Here is a 17,571-nt window from a genome sequence, read left to right on the forward strand (position 1 = left end):
GATTATTTCCTGAGATGTCTTCTTTTTCTCATGTCTGAAGATCATACGGTTTATGTTACCATGAAGTTACCGTATTCTGTCCTTTTGAGGGCAAGATTAGCAGCCCAATTTCCTTCATGGCATTTAAAGAACTCAGAAATACAAGCTTACTATTTTAAGTAAATTTTTTTCCTTTTTGTTATAATACTGCTATATATAAGGAATAGACTTTGCCCCCACCCCCACCCCTCCAAATGTGTAGCTGGCCCTTGAGCAATGTGAGATTTTAGGGCACCAAATCCCTGCACAGTAAAAAATATTGTGATAACTTTTAAGGTCCCCAAATTTAAGTAGTAATAGCTTGCTATTGACTGGAAGCCTTACTGATAATATAAGGAGTGATAAACATATTTTGTATGTTATATGTGTTATATAGTGTATTTTTACAATAAAATAAGCCAGACAAAAGAAAGTTATTAAGGAAATCCTAAGGAAGAGAGAATACATTTACGGTTCTGTACTGTATCCAAAAAATCCACATGTAAGTGGTTTAAAAAAAAAAACTGCTTTAACTTTTGTTTATCTGGGAATGTCTTAAATTTTTCCTCATTTTTAAAGGAGAGTTTACCAAATGTAAGATTCTTGGTTGACAAGTTTTTTCCCCTGCCAGTACTTTAAATGGTTTTCTGATGGGAAATTTACTGGTTATCTTACTGAAGATTCCTTGCATGTGACAAGTAGCTTCTCTTGCCGTTTTCAAGATTCTCTTTGTCTTTGTCTGTTGACAGTTTGATTATAATGTCTTTGTATGGTTGTCTTCAAATTTATAATCAAGCTTCCTTCCTTCCTTCCCTCTTTCCCTCCCTCCGTCCTTCCTTCCTTCTTTCCTTTTGAATGTGTGTGCACGCCTGCACGTGGGGAAGGTGCAGAGGGAGAGAGTCTTAAGCAGGCTCCACACAATGTGTGGCTTGATCTCATGACCTTGAGATCATGACCTGAGCTGGAATCAAGAGATAAATGCTTAACCAACTGAACCACCCAGTCGCCCCTTTATTTTTTATTTCTAACTTAATGGGCTTATAATTAGCATTTGGTCTGAAAAATCTGAAATTTCTAAATGTTCTGGATAAAAGTATATATTTATATGTGTTTCATGGACGTAATAAAAATGAAAAGTAAGTGCTCTTAATTGCTCTTTTTTGAGGAATGCTTAGTTTTAAAAATCCATTAGGCTATTTAGTACATTAGTTGCAGAAAAGATAAATCAAAGTCTCCAATTTTAATTGAATTTTTATCAAATTATTTGCACCTCCATTTTTTTTCTTTATGTACTTCTCTGCTATATTTATTGCATATAAGATTATAGATCTTTGATAAGAGTATACCTTTTTTAGTAATTCTGTCCTTTTTTAAATCTGTTAGTGCTTCTAACCTTAAATTGTCCTTTGTATATCAGTACTGATACCTTTGCTTTTTCTATATTTTGTGTAAACTTGTTATCTTCTTTTCCATCCCTTTTACATTTTTCTTTATCATTTGTTGAGAGGCTTCTTATATTTAGCATATAGCTCGGTTTACTTTTTAATGAGCTAGTTAATCCTTTAACACTTGGTGTAATTATTAATATTATTGATTTTGATCTTATATTTACTTCATTTAATATTTATTTTACTTTGTTTTTATCATTTTCAAAAATTTTATTGCATTGTTTATCCCTGTTCTCCCCTTCACTTCCTCCCATCTTTCCTCTTTTATACATTTGTCCTTTCTTCTCTTTTTCATTGATTCTAAGATCCACATTTTTCATATTTTAATGCTTCTGAAATCAGTATGTGTCTTACAGTTACTAATATGTCATTAGTGGCATATACAATAATGGTAAATCTTAAAATCAATGGTTAGATTCTATGGGGGATGCTGTTTTTCCATTATTTGGAGGCCATTTTTTTTTCTCTTCTTTAATTCTTTATCAGATATATTTTTCAGCCATTATTTGAAATGATATCAGCACCAGGGTTCTTTGTTGCCTGTTGGTTTCCCTTAGATGCCAATAAGGTGGGACTTTGAAACACTTTAATTACCTCCTTTCAAAACCCCACGTCCTAAGAGAACTTTGGATTGCTTCTACTTTTTCTTTCCTCCTCACATTTCATAACTCTTAAGTTTTGCTGAGAGAGTTACACTATCAAAATGTTAACAAAAACCAATTTTGTGTTTAGTTTGAAAACTGCCAAAGCAGCTGCATTTGTCTTTGTATTATTTATTGTTGTATCACAGCAAGGGAGCTGTTCTGCTGCATAGGGAACTCTGACTTGGAAACAAAGTCATCTATGAAATGGTTTGGTACAAGGTTTCCCACCCACAGTGCATGTATGTGAGTTGACATGGTGCTGTCTGAGACCCCAGATGCTGCCTTATTCAGTCTAGTCAGGATTCTGACAGAGGCTTTCAGTCACAATCACACAGATGCTAGCTTTGCCCTGTTGGCTCCTTAGCCAAGCACAAAAAGGGTTCAGGTGCATTTCATCAGATGGTGCAGTGATTCTGGAGACTATCACCTGGCTGCATTCGTACTTCAAGACTGTTTTAAATAGCTTTCCTGAGGAGATATCTAGTTTCCAACATTCTGACATTTTTTCCCCATATTTTAAAAATTGAAGTATAGTAGAAATACAAGATTATATTGATTTCAGGTGTACAACATAGTGATTTGACAATTATATATGTCATGAAATAACACCTTGCTAAGTGTAGTTACCATCTGTCACCATACAAAGTTACTTCAGTATTGACTCTTCCTTATGTAGTACTTCCATCCCTGTGACTTATTTAATTATTGGAAGTCTGTACCTCTTAAACCCCTTCACCTGTTTTACCCATCATTCCTCTATCCCTCTGGCAATTACTCTTTTTTTTTCTCTGTATTTATGAGTCTGTTTCTGTTTTGTTCATTTGTTTGTTTTTTGGGATCCACAAAGAAATGAAACCATAGAGTATTTGTTTTTTTCTGACTTATTTTACTTAGCATAATGCCCACTAGGTCCACTTAAGTTGTCACAAATCTTTCTTTTCTGTAGCTGAGTAATATTCCTCTGTGTGTGTGTGTGTGTGTGTGCGTGTGTGTGTACTACATGTTCATTATCCATTCATCTATTGATGGACACCTGAGTTCTTTATCTTGGCTATTATAAATAATGCTGCAGTAAACATAGAGGGTGCATATATCTCTTTGAATTAGTATTTTCATTTTCTTTGAATAAATGCCCAGCAGTGGGATTACTGGATCATATGGTATTTCTATTTTTAATTTTTAGAGGAACTCCCATACTATTTTCTGTAGGGGCTACACCAATTTACATTCATAGCAACAGTGCACAAGGATTCCCTTTTTTCCACATCCTTGCCAACACTTGTTTCTTGTGTTTTTTATTTTAGCCATTCTGAAGGTGTGAGGTGATATCTCCTCATAGTTTTGATCTGCATTTCCCTGATAATGAATGATGTTAAGTGTCTTTTCATGTGTCTGTGGGCCATCTGTAGGTCTTCTTTGTAGAAATATCTGTTCATGTCTTCTTCCCATTTTTTCACTGGATTGTTTGAGATTTTTTTAGTGTTGAGTTTTAGGAGTTCTTTATATAGTTTGGATATTAACCCCTAATTGGGTATATGACTTCTTCATATCTTCACCTATTCAGTTGGTTGCCTTTTCGTTTTGTTGATTGTTTCCTTTACTGTGCAAAAGCTGTTTAGTTTCATGTAGTCCTAATTGCTTACGTTTGTTTCATTTGCATGAGGAAACAGAACCAGAAGAATATTGCCAAGGCTGATATCTAAGGGATTATTGCTTGTGTTTTCCTGTAGAAGTTTTATGGTTTCGGGACTTACATTTAGGTCTTCAATTCATTTTGAGTTTATTTTTGTATATGGTGAGAGAAAGTGGTTCAGTTTCATTCTTTTGCATGTAGCTGTCCAGTTTATTCAACACTGTTTATTGAAGAGATTGTTTTTCTCCACTGTATATTCTTGCCTCTTTTGTCATAGATTAATTGACCTAAGTATGGGCTTATTTGTAGACTCTCTGTTCTGTTCCACTGATCTCTGTGTCTGTTTTTGTTGCCTGTACCATGACTTTTTTTTCTTTTTTAAATGTTTTATTTATTTCTAGGAGAGAGAGAGACAGCGTGAGCAGGGGAGGGTCAGAGAGAGAGGGAATCACAGACTCTGAAACAGGCTCCAGACTCTGAGCTGGCAGTCAGCACAGAGCCCGACGCGGGGCTCGAACCCACGAACCGCAAGATCGTGACCCAAGCGAAAGTCGGACGCTCAACCGACTAAGCCACCCAGGCGCTCTATTTTTTTCTTTTTTTTTTTTAAGAGGGAGAGTGCTAGCATGTGAGTGTGAGCAGAGGAGGGTAGAGGAAGAGAGAGAATCTTAAGCAAGCTCCATGCCAAGCACAGAGCCTGAAGTGGGGTCAGTCTCACAACTGTGAGATCATGATATGAACCAAAATCAAGAGTTAGATGCTTAACCAACTGAGCAATCCAGGTGTCTTGTTTTAACTTTTTTTTAAAGCATAACTGTTTTGATTACTATAGCTTTGTAGTATAGATTGGGATGGTGATACCTCCAGCATTGCTTTGGTTATTTGAGGACTTTTGTGTTCCATACAAATTTTAGGATTATTCGTTCTAATTCTGTGAAAAATATTATTGGTATTTTGATAGGTATTGCACTAAATGTGTAGATTGCTTTGGGTAGTATGGACATTTTAACAATATTCTTCCAGTCCATGAACATGGTTTATCTTCCATTTATTTGGGTCATCTATATTTTCTTTCTTTTTTTTATTTTAGAGAGAGAGCATGAGTTAGGGGAGAAGGGCTAAGGGAAAGTGAGAGAGAGAGAGATTGAGAGAGAGAAGAGAAGAGAGAATCTTAAGCAGGTTTCATCTGAGCGTGGAGCCTGATGCAGGGCTCAATCCCACGACCCTGGGATCACAACCTGAGCCAAAATCACGAATTGGACACTCAGTTGACTGAGCTACCCCGGCACCCCTCTTTCATTGGTGTCTTATAATTTTCAAAATATAGATCTTTCACTTCCTTGCTTAAATTTATTCCTAGATATTTTATTTTTTCTGATGAGATTGTAAGTAGGGTTTTTAAAAATTTCTTTCTGTTACTTATCGTTATTAGTGTACCGAAACAAAACAGATTTCTGTATATTAACTTTGTATCCTGCAACTTTACTAAATTAATTTATTAGTTTTAATAGTTTTTGGTGGAATCTTTAGAGTTTTCTACCTATAGTATTATGTCATATGAAAATAGTGACAGTTTTGCTTCCTTTTCAATCTGGATACCTTTTATTCCATTTCTTGCCTGATCACTGGGCTAGGACTTCTAGTACTATGTTGAATAAAAGCGGTGAGAGTGGACATCCTTGTCTTGTTCCTTATCTTTGAGGAAAAGCTTTAAGCTTTGCACCATTGAGTATGATTTAGTGGGGGATTTGTTATATATTATGTTGGAGTATGTTACCTCTAAACCCACTTTGTTGAGAGTTTTTATCATGAATGGATACTGAATTATGCCAAATACTTTTTCTGCATCTATTGAGATAATTGTATTATTTTTATCCTTCATTCTGTTAATGTGGTGTATCATGTTGATTTATGAATATTCAACCATCCTTGCATACCTGGAATAAATTACGCCTGATTGTAGTAAATGTGTTGTTGAATTTGGCTTGCTGATATTTTGTTAAGGATTTTTGTATCTATGTTTATCAGGAATATGAGTCTACAGTTTGGTGTCAGGTTAATGCTGGTTTGTGGAATGAATTTGGAAGCATTGCTTCTTCTATTTTTTTTTTTTAAAGATTTTTTTTTAATTTATTTTTTTAATATTTTTTTTATTTATTTCTAGGAGAGAGAGAGAGACAGCATGAGCAGGGGAGGGTCAGAGAGAGAAGGAGACAGAGACTCTGAAATAGGCTCCAGGCTCTGAGCTGGCAGTCAGCACAGAGTCTGACACGGGGCTCGAACCCACGAACCACGAGATCATGACCTAAGCGAAAGTCGGACGCTTAACCGACTAAGCCACCCAGGCACCCCAACTTCTTCTGTTTTTTGAGAGTTTACGAAGAATGGTTGTTAACTCTTCTTTAAGAATTCATCAGTGAAGCTATCTAGTCCTGGACATTTGTTTGTTCGGAGTTTTTTGATTACTGATTAATTCATTACTAGTAATCAGTCTGTTCAGATTTTCTGTTTCTTCCTGATTCAGTTGGAAGATGTTTCTAGAAATTAATTCATTTCTTCCAGGTTATCTACTTTGTTGGGTTATAATTTTTCATAGTATTCTCTTATAATCCTTTGTATTTCTGTGGTGCCAGGTATATATAACTGCTTTCATTTCTGATTTTATTTATTTGAGTTCTTTCTCTTTTATCTGGATAAGCCTGGCTAAAGGCTTATCAGTTTTATCTTTTGAGAACCAACTCTTAGTTTCATTGATCTTATCCTTTGGGTTTTTTAAATCTTTATTTCATTCTGGTTCTTTTTACTCTTTGCTAGTATTCTATATGAAAAATAGTTCTGTTTTTAAATGGCATTTCTTTGTCTCCTTGTCTTTTTTTTCTGTTGTTATATTCATATTTTAAGAATTGATTTTACAAGCTTTCTATATTAAGGAGATATTTTGATCCTTATGCATTTTATGTATTTATTTACTAATTTGCCTCAAACAATAGAAACTTATTTTCTCACACTTCTCGAGAAGTCAGAGAGTAAGCTTTCAGTAGGGTTGGTTTCTCCCTGCGCTTCTCTCCTTGCTTTATAGATGGCCTTTTTCTCCCTATGTCTTCAAGATGGTCTTCCCTCTCCCAATCCTTATGCATTTTTAGGCTTTATTGTTTGTATTAGTTTCCTAGGGCTGCTAGAAAAAATTACCAAAATCTAGTGGCCTACAACAACAGAAATGTAGTCTCACGGTTCTAGAGGCCAAAGGTTGGAAATCAAGGCATTGGAAACTCCATCCAAAGGCTCCTTTCTTGCCTCTTCCAGCAGCTGGTGGCTCCTGGTTTTTTTTTACTTGTGGCAGCATCACTTGAATATTTGCCTCCATCTTTACATGGCCTTTCTCTCAGTGTCTCTGTGTCCTGCTAAAATCTTATTTCTCTTATAAGGACACTGCTCGTTGGATTAAAGGCCCATTCTAACTCCAGGATGGTCTTATTTCAAGATCCTTAACTTAATCTGCAAGACCCTGTTTCCAGATAAGGTTACAGTTTATAGGACCTGGTGTTAAGACTGGGAAATTTTTAACCCACGAGAGTATTTTACTTAGATGTTATCCACTAAAGACTTTAAAACTATTCATCTCTAGTTTCTTCTAGCACTTTTGCATCTAAATGTTTAGGCTGTCTGGAATTTATTTTGATATAAGGTAGGATATAAGTTTAATTTTTGTAAGGCATTTTGGAAGATCACCCAGTTAGTAAGTGCCGGCAGTAGGATTTAAACCTATGACTTCTATTTCAATGTCAACATCTTTTCTCTTATGTAAAACTACCTGCTTTTAGTATTTTAACTGAAAAATCCTTGCCTGTGAGGCTGTTTTTGTCATCATCATCTCAACAGAGAAGACTGCTCTTATAGGTTTTATTGGCACTTGAAACTACAGTGGTACCTGGATTTCCAAAAAGTATTGTAGGCACTTGGGCTCTTTTTCAGCAGTTGTTATTCTAGGAAAGAATAAGACATGCCATTTGGGAAAATATGTCAGACGGAAAGCATGGTTTTGAGGCACTGGCTTAATTTGCCTTGTCTGATGTAGTTGTTATGTGATACCTCATGGGCATCTGTATATGCTATTTTTCTCCTGTTAAAAGATATTAATATACCTGTTTTCAGGGGATATTACTCATATTAATTTTATGAGTCTGGTTACATTAATGGGCTTGCCATGCTTGTAGAGAGATTTAGTGGTAATTATAAGAATTTAAAGTGACATTTCTAACATCCTGTAACATAATGAACATGTTGGGCCCACTTTTGGTATCTGAATCTGTTGATAGACGTTTGCAATGATCACATTGTGAATTTTGGTTTTGGTATATTGCTTAAAATTGGTTCATACATAGTCTAAAAGAGTATAATGAATACTGTTTAGTCTGCTGCTTTACATAATAATCAGTTACATCTACTACATAATTTTTTCCCATAAAGTTTGGAATGAGTCATGAAAAACAAAACTTATGGCTGCTTTGTTATTTATTTTTAAAGGAAAGTGCAAGAGAAGAAGTTCCTGTGAAGACTATCAGGGCTACTAATGCGAAATTAAACCCTGTTTATTTTCATGACACAAATGCCAATAAAGGTGATTTTGATGTAATGGACCCTGTAAAGCTGGAGGCTGGGTCTCTTCATCAAAATAAGCATTTAGCATCTGAATCAAAAACAGTTTTACCTATAGATAGATGTTTAGATGCTGAGACTCCTAAAGTGCCCATTCAAAAATATATGGACAGAGCATCTTTGAAGCCTGTTAGTGACAATGAAATTAATTCCACTGATACTCTTCAGTCACCATCGAGTGAAAGGCGGACATGTGAATGTTACAAGTCCACTGAAAAGAGTAAAGAGCGTAAGTAGGGTTTTCTTGCTTTGAATTTTTATTTAAATTCTAATTAGTTAACATATAGTGTAGTAAGAAGGCTTTAAAAAATAAAAGTAAAGAAATGTATAAAATATTTATACAATAAGAGTATATTTTCAGGGGGAACTTGCCTGATCTTTCATATTAAAATATTTAAGTGTTTATGGATTAAAAATTCTATCTTCACTTACTCATTTAGTGGAAATGTACTGTTTTAAACCTTAGTTTTCTTTTCCTTTTTCCCCTCATTCTCCATTATAGATTTCTGCTGGGGTTAAGGGCAGCTTTTCCACATTAGGCAGCTTTTGTGGGAATGGATTCTTTTTTATAACTAGTTTTGGGCAGATTTCAATGCTGTTGATATCTAAGATAAGTCAGCTAAGTAAAATTATTTTATCATTTTGTTTCATATGTCACTGGATATTTTGGACTTTTTTAGAAACAGATCTGCCACAGAGTGTGGTCTATCAAAATGAAGAAGGAAGATGGGTCACTGACCTTGCATATTACACATCTTTTAATAAGGAACAAGTTTTAAATATGTCTCTAACTGACGAGATGAATGAAGACTTCAGATCTGGTTGTAAGTGTATTGATAACCACTTTATTGTCTCATTTTCATTGTTTCTGATGGTGTTCTGAGATTGAACCTTGAACAATATGAGGATTAAGGGACACCAACTCCTTGCATTGTTGAAAATCTGTGTATCATTTTTGACTTTCCAAAATCTTAACTACCAACAGCCTACTGGTTACCTTAAATGATAACATTGTCTATTAACATATCTTTTTTGTGTTACCTGCATTATATACTGTATTCTTACAATAAGATAAGCTAGAGAAAAAAATGTTAATAAAATCATAAGGGGGCACCTGGGTGGTTCAGTCAGTTGAGCGTCCAGCTTACCCTCAGGTCATGATCTTGTGGTTCGTGAGTTCGAGCCCCACATCAGGCTCGCTGCTGTTAGCCTGTCAGCATATAGCCTGCTTTGGATCCTCCTTCCCCCTTTCTGTCCCTCCCCCACTTGCACGATCCCAAAAATAAGTAAACATTTTAAAAAGATATTTAAAAAAAAAAAAAGAAACGCATAAAACACATTTATAGCACTGTACTTTCTATACTGAAAAAAAAAAATCTGTGTGTAAGTACATGTAGTTCAAACCTGTGTTTTTCAATGGTCAATTGTAATACTGAGCTTTTCAGCTGATTTTATAGGCCTGAGTTAGTCAGTGCTTATCATTGCAGAATGAGCTGACCTTTTCCTTAAGCAAGGACAGTGAGTCAGACTATCATTCTTTTACATCAGTTTAGAACCTTCATATGCCAGAGTTGGAAGGGACCTTAGGCTTTACCTTCTCATTTTTTTTCCTTAAAGATTTTATTTTTAAGTAATCTTTATACCCAACATGGGGCTCAAACTTATAACTCCCAGATCAAGAGTCACATGCTCTACCAAGTGAGTCAGCTGGGCACCCCAGTTTACATTATCACTTTTATTTTTAACTTTATTTATTTTAAGGGAGAGAGGGAGGGAAAGAGAGAGAGAGAGAAAATCCCAAACAGGCTCCACGCTGTCAGCACAGAGCCCAAAATGGGGTTTGAACTCATAAACTGAGATCATGACCTGAACTGAAATTGAGACTCAGACACTTAACTGACTGAGCCACCCAGGCAGCCTCTACATTCTCACTTTTAAAATCTTCTTGAATTTTAAATGAATGCTGAGAACAAACTGAGGGCTGATGGGGGTGGGGGAGAGGGGAAGGGGAGTGATGGGCATGGGGGAGGGCACTTGTTGGGATGAGCACTGGGTGTTATATGGAAACCAACTTGACAATAAACTATTTAAGAAAAAAAATCCTGTTTTGAACAAAAGAAATATTTTGATAAATGAACGGTTACAAAATCCCACCCATTTTGGAGTAAAACCTAAGAAATGTAGAAATGATGGGAGAAAGGTGACAGAAAAGATAAATCTCAAAGGGTGAGAGCAGTAGAAATATCAGCATTAGGAATATTCTGGTTAGAATCTCTGACCATGCAAGAAAAACCTGAGTTAGGTCTGCAGAACACTTGGCATTTTGAGCCTTAGGTCTGTGGAGATGCTGTGCTACTGAGGCCTCCAGTGCCTGAGCACCCCTAAACCTGCCATGAAGAAAGGCATTCATTGGCCTGTTAAGCCTAGTCTTAATTTATTTACTCACTTTTAGAGTGTGCATGCATGAGTGGGGGAAAGGGACAGGGAAAGTGAGAGAGAATTCCAAGCAGGCTCCACGCTCAGATGTGTAGCCTGATGTGGCTTGATCCACATCCCTGGGATCATGACCTGAGCCAAAATCAAGAGTTGGACGCTCAGCCAGTTGTGCCACCTAGGCTTCCCAAGCCTGGTCTCATTTTTAATAGGCTGAGAGTATGCCGCAGGAAGAAGTTATTCTAACTGCTGCTTGTACTAAGCTCCTCCTAAATATCTAATAATATGGACGGTAGAGATAAATAAGGCATTTTTCCAGCCTTTAAGCAATTGTACATCAACTAAGAGAGATAAGACAAGAATGTAAAACAACAGTCTGCATCATAAAAAATACAAACCAAATGGTTTTGGAGTTTGGAGCAGAATAAACTTGTGTGAGTGGGTGACAGGGATTTCATATAGGAGATGGCTTTTGAGGAAGAGTTTGAAGAGGTAGATGTTTGAGGGGATGAGAAATTCCAAATGGATAGAAAAGACAATGAAATGAGTAAGTCTGGGTATGTTTTGAGAATGGTAGATAGTCCAATGTAGCATTTACGACAAAATATAGGAAGGGGAGAGTAATAAAAGGTGAAGAGGTGAAGCTGGAAAGGTATAAAGTAGGGCCAGGGAGTGGGTCGAACTTTGACTACCACATCAGAGTTGAAACTTGTGTGTAAACATTGAAGATTTGATTGTCCAACTTCCTTTATGAATCATCTTCTGGTACCGATGGACAGTTGAATGGGAGATTCCTTAGGATGTTGTAGAAATCTAGGTGTCACAGTCAGAATGAAAAGCAAGTAGCTAGTGAAAGCAATAAAATGGTTAGGATTTGATGACTGGATTTCAGGAGATAGTAGGAAGGCAAGAAAAGATTGAGGTTTGTGGTGTGAGTTATTTGGGAAAATGGCAATACTATGAACTGAGATGGGGAAATCCAAAGAGATTGTAGAATTTTGGACAATTGTGGTTTGAGGTGGGGATATCTGGTAGCTGGAAGTATGAGTCAGGAATTGGAAGTTAAGTTACAGTTAAAGTTTGCTCCATGACATCCTGATTTAGAAAGAACAAGGGGTACAGATTGGATGGTAGATAGTTGTACAGCATGGAGCCCAGTGCAGGGCTGGAACTCACGAACTATGAGATCATGACCTGAGCTGAAATCAAGAGTTGGACGTTTAACTGACAGTCACGAAGGTGCCCCTAAAATAAATTCTTTAATTCCAAAACGCAGAAAAGCGTATAAAATATTGTGATATTTGTGTCACTTGAAAAGTTAGTGGTCATGGAATTCTCATGTGCAACTGGTGGGAATGTAAAGTGATAGAACCATTTTGGAAATTTGTCTAGCAGGAGCTTTTGAGGTGAACTTTATGAACTTCATACTTGAGGACCCAGTAATTCTGCACTAGAGTTATATATCCAGTGTATAGGTATATGGTTCACCAAAAGATCTACACTGAAATATTCATAGCAGCACTATATGGTTATCTCCAAATTAGAAACACCTTAATTCTAATTGATAGAATGGATTGTGTTTATTCATACATTGGAATGCTTTGTAGCAATGGGAATAAGTGATGTGTAGCCACTTGAAGCAGTGTGGATGAATTTCATAAGTACGTAGGATGAAATAAGACAGCCTAAGAATACATGCTGTGTAAGTCTATTTGTATATATTTTAAACGTACGCTGCCCTGTGGAGTAAGTAAGGATAATGATTACCCATGGGTGGGCATGTAGTGATAAGAAGCTCGAGGGGCCTTTTGGGGGTACTAGGAGAGTTCTCTTTCTCAGTCTGGGGTACTGATCTGGCTACACAATTGTGTTTATTGAGTTGTACACTTATATACTTTTCATGTGTATATTATTATTTGGTGAACAGTTTTTAAAAATTAGTGATCAAACTAAGAAAAAATATTTGCTATTCATGTTACAGATTAAGGGCCCATTTTCCTAATATGTAAATAGTTCTAACAAACAATAAGAAAAAGACCAGCTAGTCAATGTAGAATTGGGCAAAGGTTGTAAACAGAAAATTTATAGAAAAGGAAATGAAAGTGGTTGCTAAATACTCCAAAAAATTTCACGAGACTTATTTATGGAAAGAAATGCAGAGTAAAACCATTCCATGGTACTAAGTTTCAATTATTTCATTGCCAATGATCCAAAAGTTTGTTAATATTAACAATGTTGGCAAGAGTGTGAAGAAAACAGGTATTATAGTTCTTTAATAGCCATAGTATCTACACAGAGCAGTATTACAGCATCTCACAAAGTTACAAATATATATATCAAGCAGTTCTTCTGGGAACTTATTCTTTGGATGGACTTGCACAAATGGCATGTGCTGTATGTGCAAGGTTATTACTTGTACATTGTTCATAATAATAAAAGTTTGGAAGCAATGTGGATGTACAAAACAGGAGTAATTAAATAAGGTACATCCATACAAGGAAATACACTGTGGTCATTAAAAAAATGGAAAAGGGCTCTTTAGGTGCTAATATGAAGGAATCACTAAAATAAATTCCTTTTTTTTTTTTTTTAAGTTTATTTATTTTTGAAGGAACAAGCACGTACAGGGGTGCAGTGAGAGAGGGGCAGATAGAGAGAATCCCAAGCAGGCTCTACGCTGTCAGCATGGAGCCCAGTGCAGGGCTAGAAGTCATGAACTGTGAGATCATGACCTGAGCCAAAATCAAGATTTGGGCACTTAACTGACTGAGCCACCCAGGCGCCCCTAAAATAAATTCTTTAATTCCAAGACAGAAAAGCATATAAAATATTCTGATATTTGTGTAAAAAGATGGAAGAAGGGAGGGCACACGTATTTGTAAATACATATAGTGGAAAGATTTTTTAAAAAGAGAAAGAAATGGATTGCAGGAATCCCTAGCTACTTGAACTCAAAAAGCAGCTCGATTCAAATCAGGATTTCAGGAGCATTTTATATATTGGTTGCTTCCAGAGGTGTGGGATGTGGGGTCAGAGATGAGGGGGAGACAATTTTCAGTGTTGTATTCCCTTTTATATCTTTGGTTAACTTCTGAAAACTTGTTGTTGAAACATAATGTACATATGTATACCTTTGCATTTGAACTGTGTGGGTGCATTACTATTAAAGAAAACTAAAATGAAGATGTTTAATGAAGCCATCTTTGTATTAGGGAATAAATAATAATGAACAGGCTGGAAAGGATGAGTAGCATGGATGATAAAGAAATGGAGAAAATGATTAAGGAAAACTATGGAAAAATGTTTGATGGAAGGACAGAAAGGATGAACTGGGTCAAAGGAAATCACGGTCAGGGGAGCTGAATGCAGTGGAAGCATTTTTATAGGAAAGAGGAAGGGAATTTTGAAAATGTAAGAGGAGATAATTCAGAAGAGGAAGGTTGCAAGGCGACATTTCATAATGTCAGAGTCATTTGAAATGAAAATTTATCTACTTAAACTATTCAGGAAATTTACTTAAGAGAAAGGACTTCCTCTGCCCCATTTCCACCTTGCCCCTCTCTGACAGCTCCATGCCTCTGAGTTACTGTGTCACTTCAGCTTCTGGCCTAGGATTTAAACATGGCTGAGAGCCTGGGGTATATGTGCTGCTTCAAATTTTAGCAACTAACATATTCAGGAGATGTTCAAAAGGACTTTTTTAGATTTGGCAAAGAATTGGGCATAGAGTCTTATAAAAAATGTTTTTTCATAATTGTTGACTGATTGGTGATGAACATTCAAGGTAACAGTATTAATGTAGATTTTTCTTTAATTGAAGAATCTCTTAAAGCACAGGGGGAAAGTACTTAGGGATATGATAAATAGCTTTTGGAACTGTTTACTTAATGACTTAAACAACATTCAGTATTTAACTCATTGAAGTAAACTGTTTTTCTGGGTTACCTTCACTAGGCCTGATTTCCTACTTTCTCTCCCTTGGCTGTTACATTTGGTTGGTTGATACTTTTACATTTTTAGCCTACTTTGAGTCATGGGCCCTACAGAGAATCTTCGTAGAAAAATTTTTCTGTGAAAGATTCTATTTTTCATGTGATTTTGAGAATTTCGTGGTTCTCTTGCTACCCATTCATAGACTGCTAGGTTAAGAATGTGTTTATATAAGAAATGATGGGCTCACAAGGTAAAGAACAAGCACTATTCTAAGAAGTAAGGATCTGAGCTGTCTCCAGTGTTCTGTTTTTCCTGATTGGAAATAGTCTCCTGTTTCTATTCTCATTTGGTCTCTCAAGGTATTAATGTTGACCTGTCAGGTTTCCAAAAGGGCAGTTTGTATCTGATTAGCCCATAATGGATAATGAGAGAGGGGGACATCTGTCTTGTTTGGGCCATGGTGGACTGTCTCTTCTGGACTGCATACACCCTTCCCATTTCAGCCATTCTCCTGAAGTACCAGGCAGAGGCCCAGACAGGGCAACAGGCAGGCACAGAGCCTGCAGACTTTCTGACTGGTCAGCATGTTTAAAAATCCTTTCGATTCTAATACCTTGAGCAGGATCATGTGCTTTCTAGTTTGCCACTGTCCCACTGCCCCCGGTTGTGTCATGCCTGGTCCTCTTTGCTCATCCACCTCTGGCCTCTGAGGCATTTTAGTTTGTGGCTTTGGCTTAAAGATTGAAGGTGTCCAGGCCCATTCATCCCTAAGATGTGCTGAGTTGCTCTGTAGGAACTTTGAGGGCAGATGGGGTGACCACTTATTTAGGGTGATCAGGCTTTGGGGTTTGCTGGGATGAAGGATTTTCCATTCTAAAACTGAGACAGTCCTGGGCAAATGGGTGGTTGGGCACCCCAGCCATCCTCTTCACAATAAATTTACAGAGAGGCTTGTCATTGTGATGGTTTCAGATAAAATTTCCAGGTAATTTTCTACAAATAAAAAGCTTACATTGTCAAGCCCCTTTAGTTAAGTTAGAACTAGTTAATAACTCATAAAAATACTAACAGTGTTCATTACCAAAACTTTGAGAATCACAGACTTATGTACTTAGTACAGATGCATCAGTTGCATGATGAGAAAGCTTTCATAGACTTTTTTCCATTTTATTTCTTTATTTCATCTTCCTAACTAGCTAAGTTTTATTTATCTGCTGTTATTAGGCATTAGTATAATTTAATTACATGAACTAATTCAATTCTCTTTTCAGCTGAAGCATTGGATTTGATTGCACAAGATGAAGAGGAATTTAATAAAGAGCATCAGTTTATGCAGGTTTGTATTTTATTGGCATCAACCAGAGTTTAAAATACACCTGTATTCTTTCTGGATAGATACATAGTTTTATAGAATTGTATCTTATTTTCTCATGGTTAGACAATTTCTCCTTTTTCCTTCATACCCTTAATTATTAATTGAAAAATAACTGGCATGCTAAAGTAATATTTAATTCACTTAAAATCATCTTAATAGGTTTTGAAGTAATATTTAATTCACTTAAAACCTTAATAGGTTTTGAAGATCTTTCCATAGTTTTTAACCATGTTTCAAAATGAAATAATGCTATATAAAGAAACTAAGCTGCTTTATTTATTAGCTGCTTGAGCTTGAGTTTCGTCTAAAGTTTTTAAAAATTAAAATGCTTAAATTTTCTTAGTTCAGTTTTTTTACTTTTGCATATTAGAAAAACAGAAAGAAGCCTTGCTAGGGAAATAAAATGAAACAATAACTTTCTCCTAGGAAGAAAATATAGATGCCCAAAACACTTCAGCTGCACTAGGGGATACGTCTTGGGGAACTTCAATTAATTACAGTTTGTTGAGGAAATCACTTAGCACATCAGATTTGGACAAAGATGATGCCAGTTATTTACGCCTGTCTTTAGGAGAATTCTTTGCTCAAAGATCTGAAGCTCTTGGTTGCCTTGGTGGTGGTTACAACGTGAAAAGAGTAAGTATGATATGTGCTACAAGTGGTTGAATTCACCAGCCCTTGTTATGTTGGTATTAACTAAAGCACACTGTCTTTACAGCAGGGACAGAATAGGGACATGATAGGATAGGATTGTGGTAGACAGCTTAGGTTTTATAGTCAGTCAGACCCTGAGTCTGGTCCTACTTCTACCTTTTGACTAATTCTGTGACATGGAACAGTTTATTTAACTCCTCTATGTCTTAATTTTCCAGTTCTTAAAATGTAATGCTATTTTATAGGGTTTAAGAATTAAATGTGATAGGACACACAAAGCAGTTAGCACCAAAACTAACTTGCGGTAGGTATTCAATACCTGGTAGTTGATACTGCTATTGTTACATCCTTGGTTGATGGGAAGAATTCGAAGATTGCTTTTTTTAACCTGTTACCTGAAAACATGTTTTGAAATATAGGAGTGTTTTGGTTTAATAAGTGGCAATACGTGTGAAAATTTGAAAATGCAAGACAGTGGTAATTTCTGTGAAGTGTGGTGAAGAGAAGTTGCTATAGCTGTGGTGGTCAGTGTGACCTCTGAGGAGATTTAGCTGGGACCTAAATGATGGGAAGAAGGCAGCTCCCAAAAGATATGAAGGCAGAGTGTTCCCAACAAAGGGTGACCCTCTATGTGAAGGATTGGCAGTAGGAACTAGAATGGAGGAACAGAAAGCAGACCAGTGGAGCTAATGTGAATGGCGGGGTGGGGGGAGGTAGGATGGTTTAATGGTAGAAGACGACTAGGCCCAGATCTTGTGGGGGTCCTTGTAGGACTTG

At 36.4% G+C, this 17,571-nt stretch overlaps 1 protein-coding gene across 1 annotated transcript in view; it reads left to right on the forward strand.

Moving 5' to 3' along the window:
• The window catches only part of CEP192 (centrosomal protein 192), a 130,861-nt gene that overhangs the window by 39,563 nt on the left and 73,727 nt on the right, over nt 1–17,571 (forward strand). The window contains exons 11-14 of the mRNA XM_039220435.1: nt 8,268–8,628; nt 9,080–9,223; nt 16,037–16,101; nt 16,567–16,776. Of these exons, the coding sequence (XP_039076366.1) occupies nt 8,268–8,628; nt 9,080–9,223; nt 16,037–16,101; nt 16,567–16,776 (780 nt within the window). The remainder of the gene's footprint in view (nt 1–8,267; nt 8,629–9,079; nt 9,224–16,036; nt 16,102–16,566; nt 16,777–17,571) is intronic.

This window comes from Hyaena hyaena, unplaced genomic scaffold (assembly GCF_003009895.1).
Source record: "Hyaena hyaena isolate Hyena2069 unplaced genomic scaffold, ASM300989v1 scaffold_889, whole genome shotgun sequence".
NCBI classification, from domain to species: domain Eukaryota; kingdom Metazoa; phylum Chordata; class Mammalia; order Carnivora; family Hyaenidae; genus Hyaena; species Hyaena hyaena.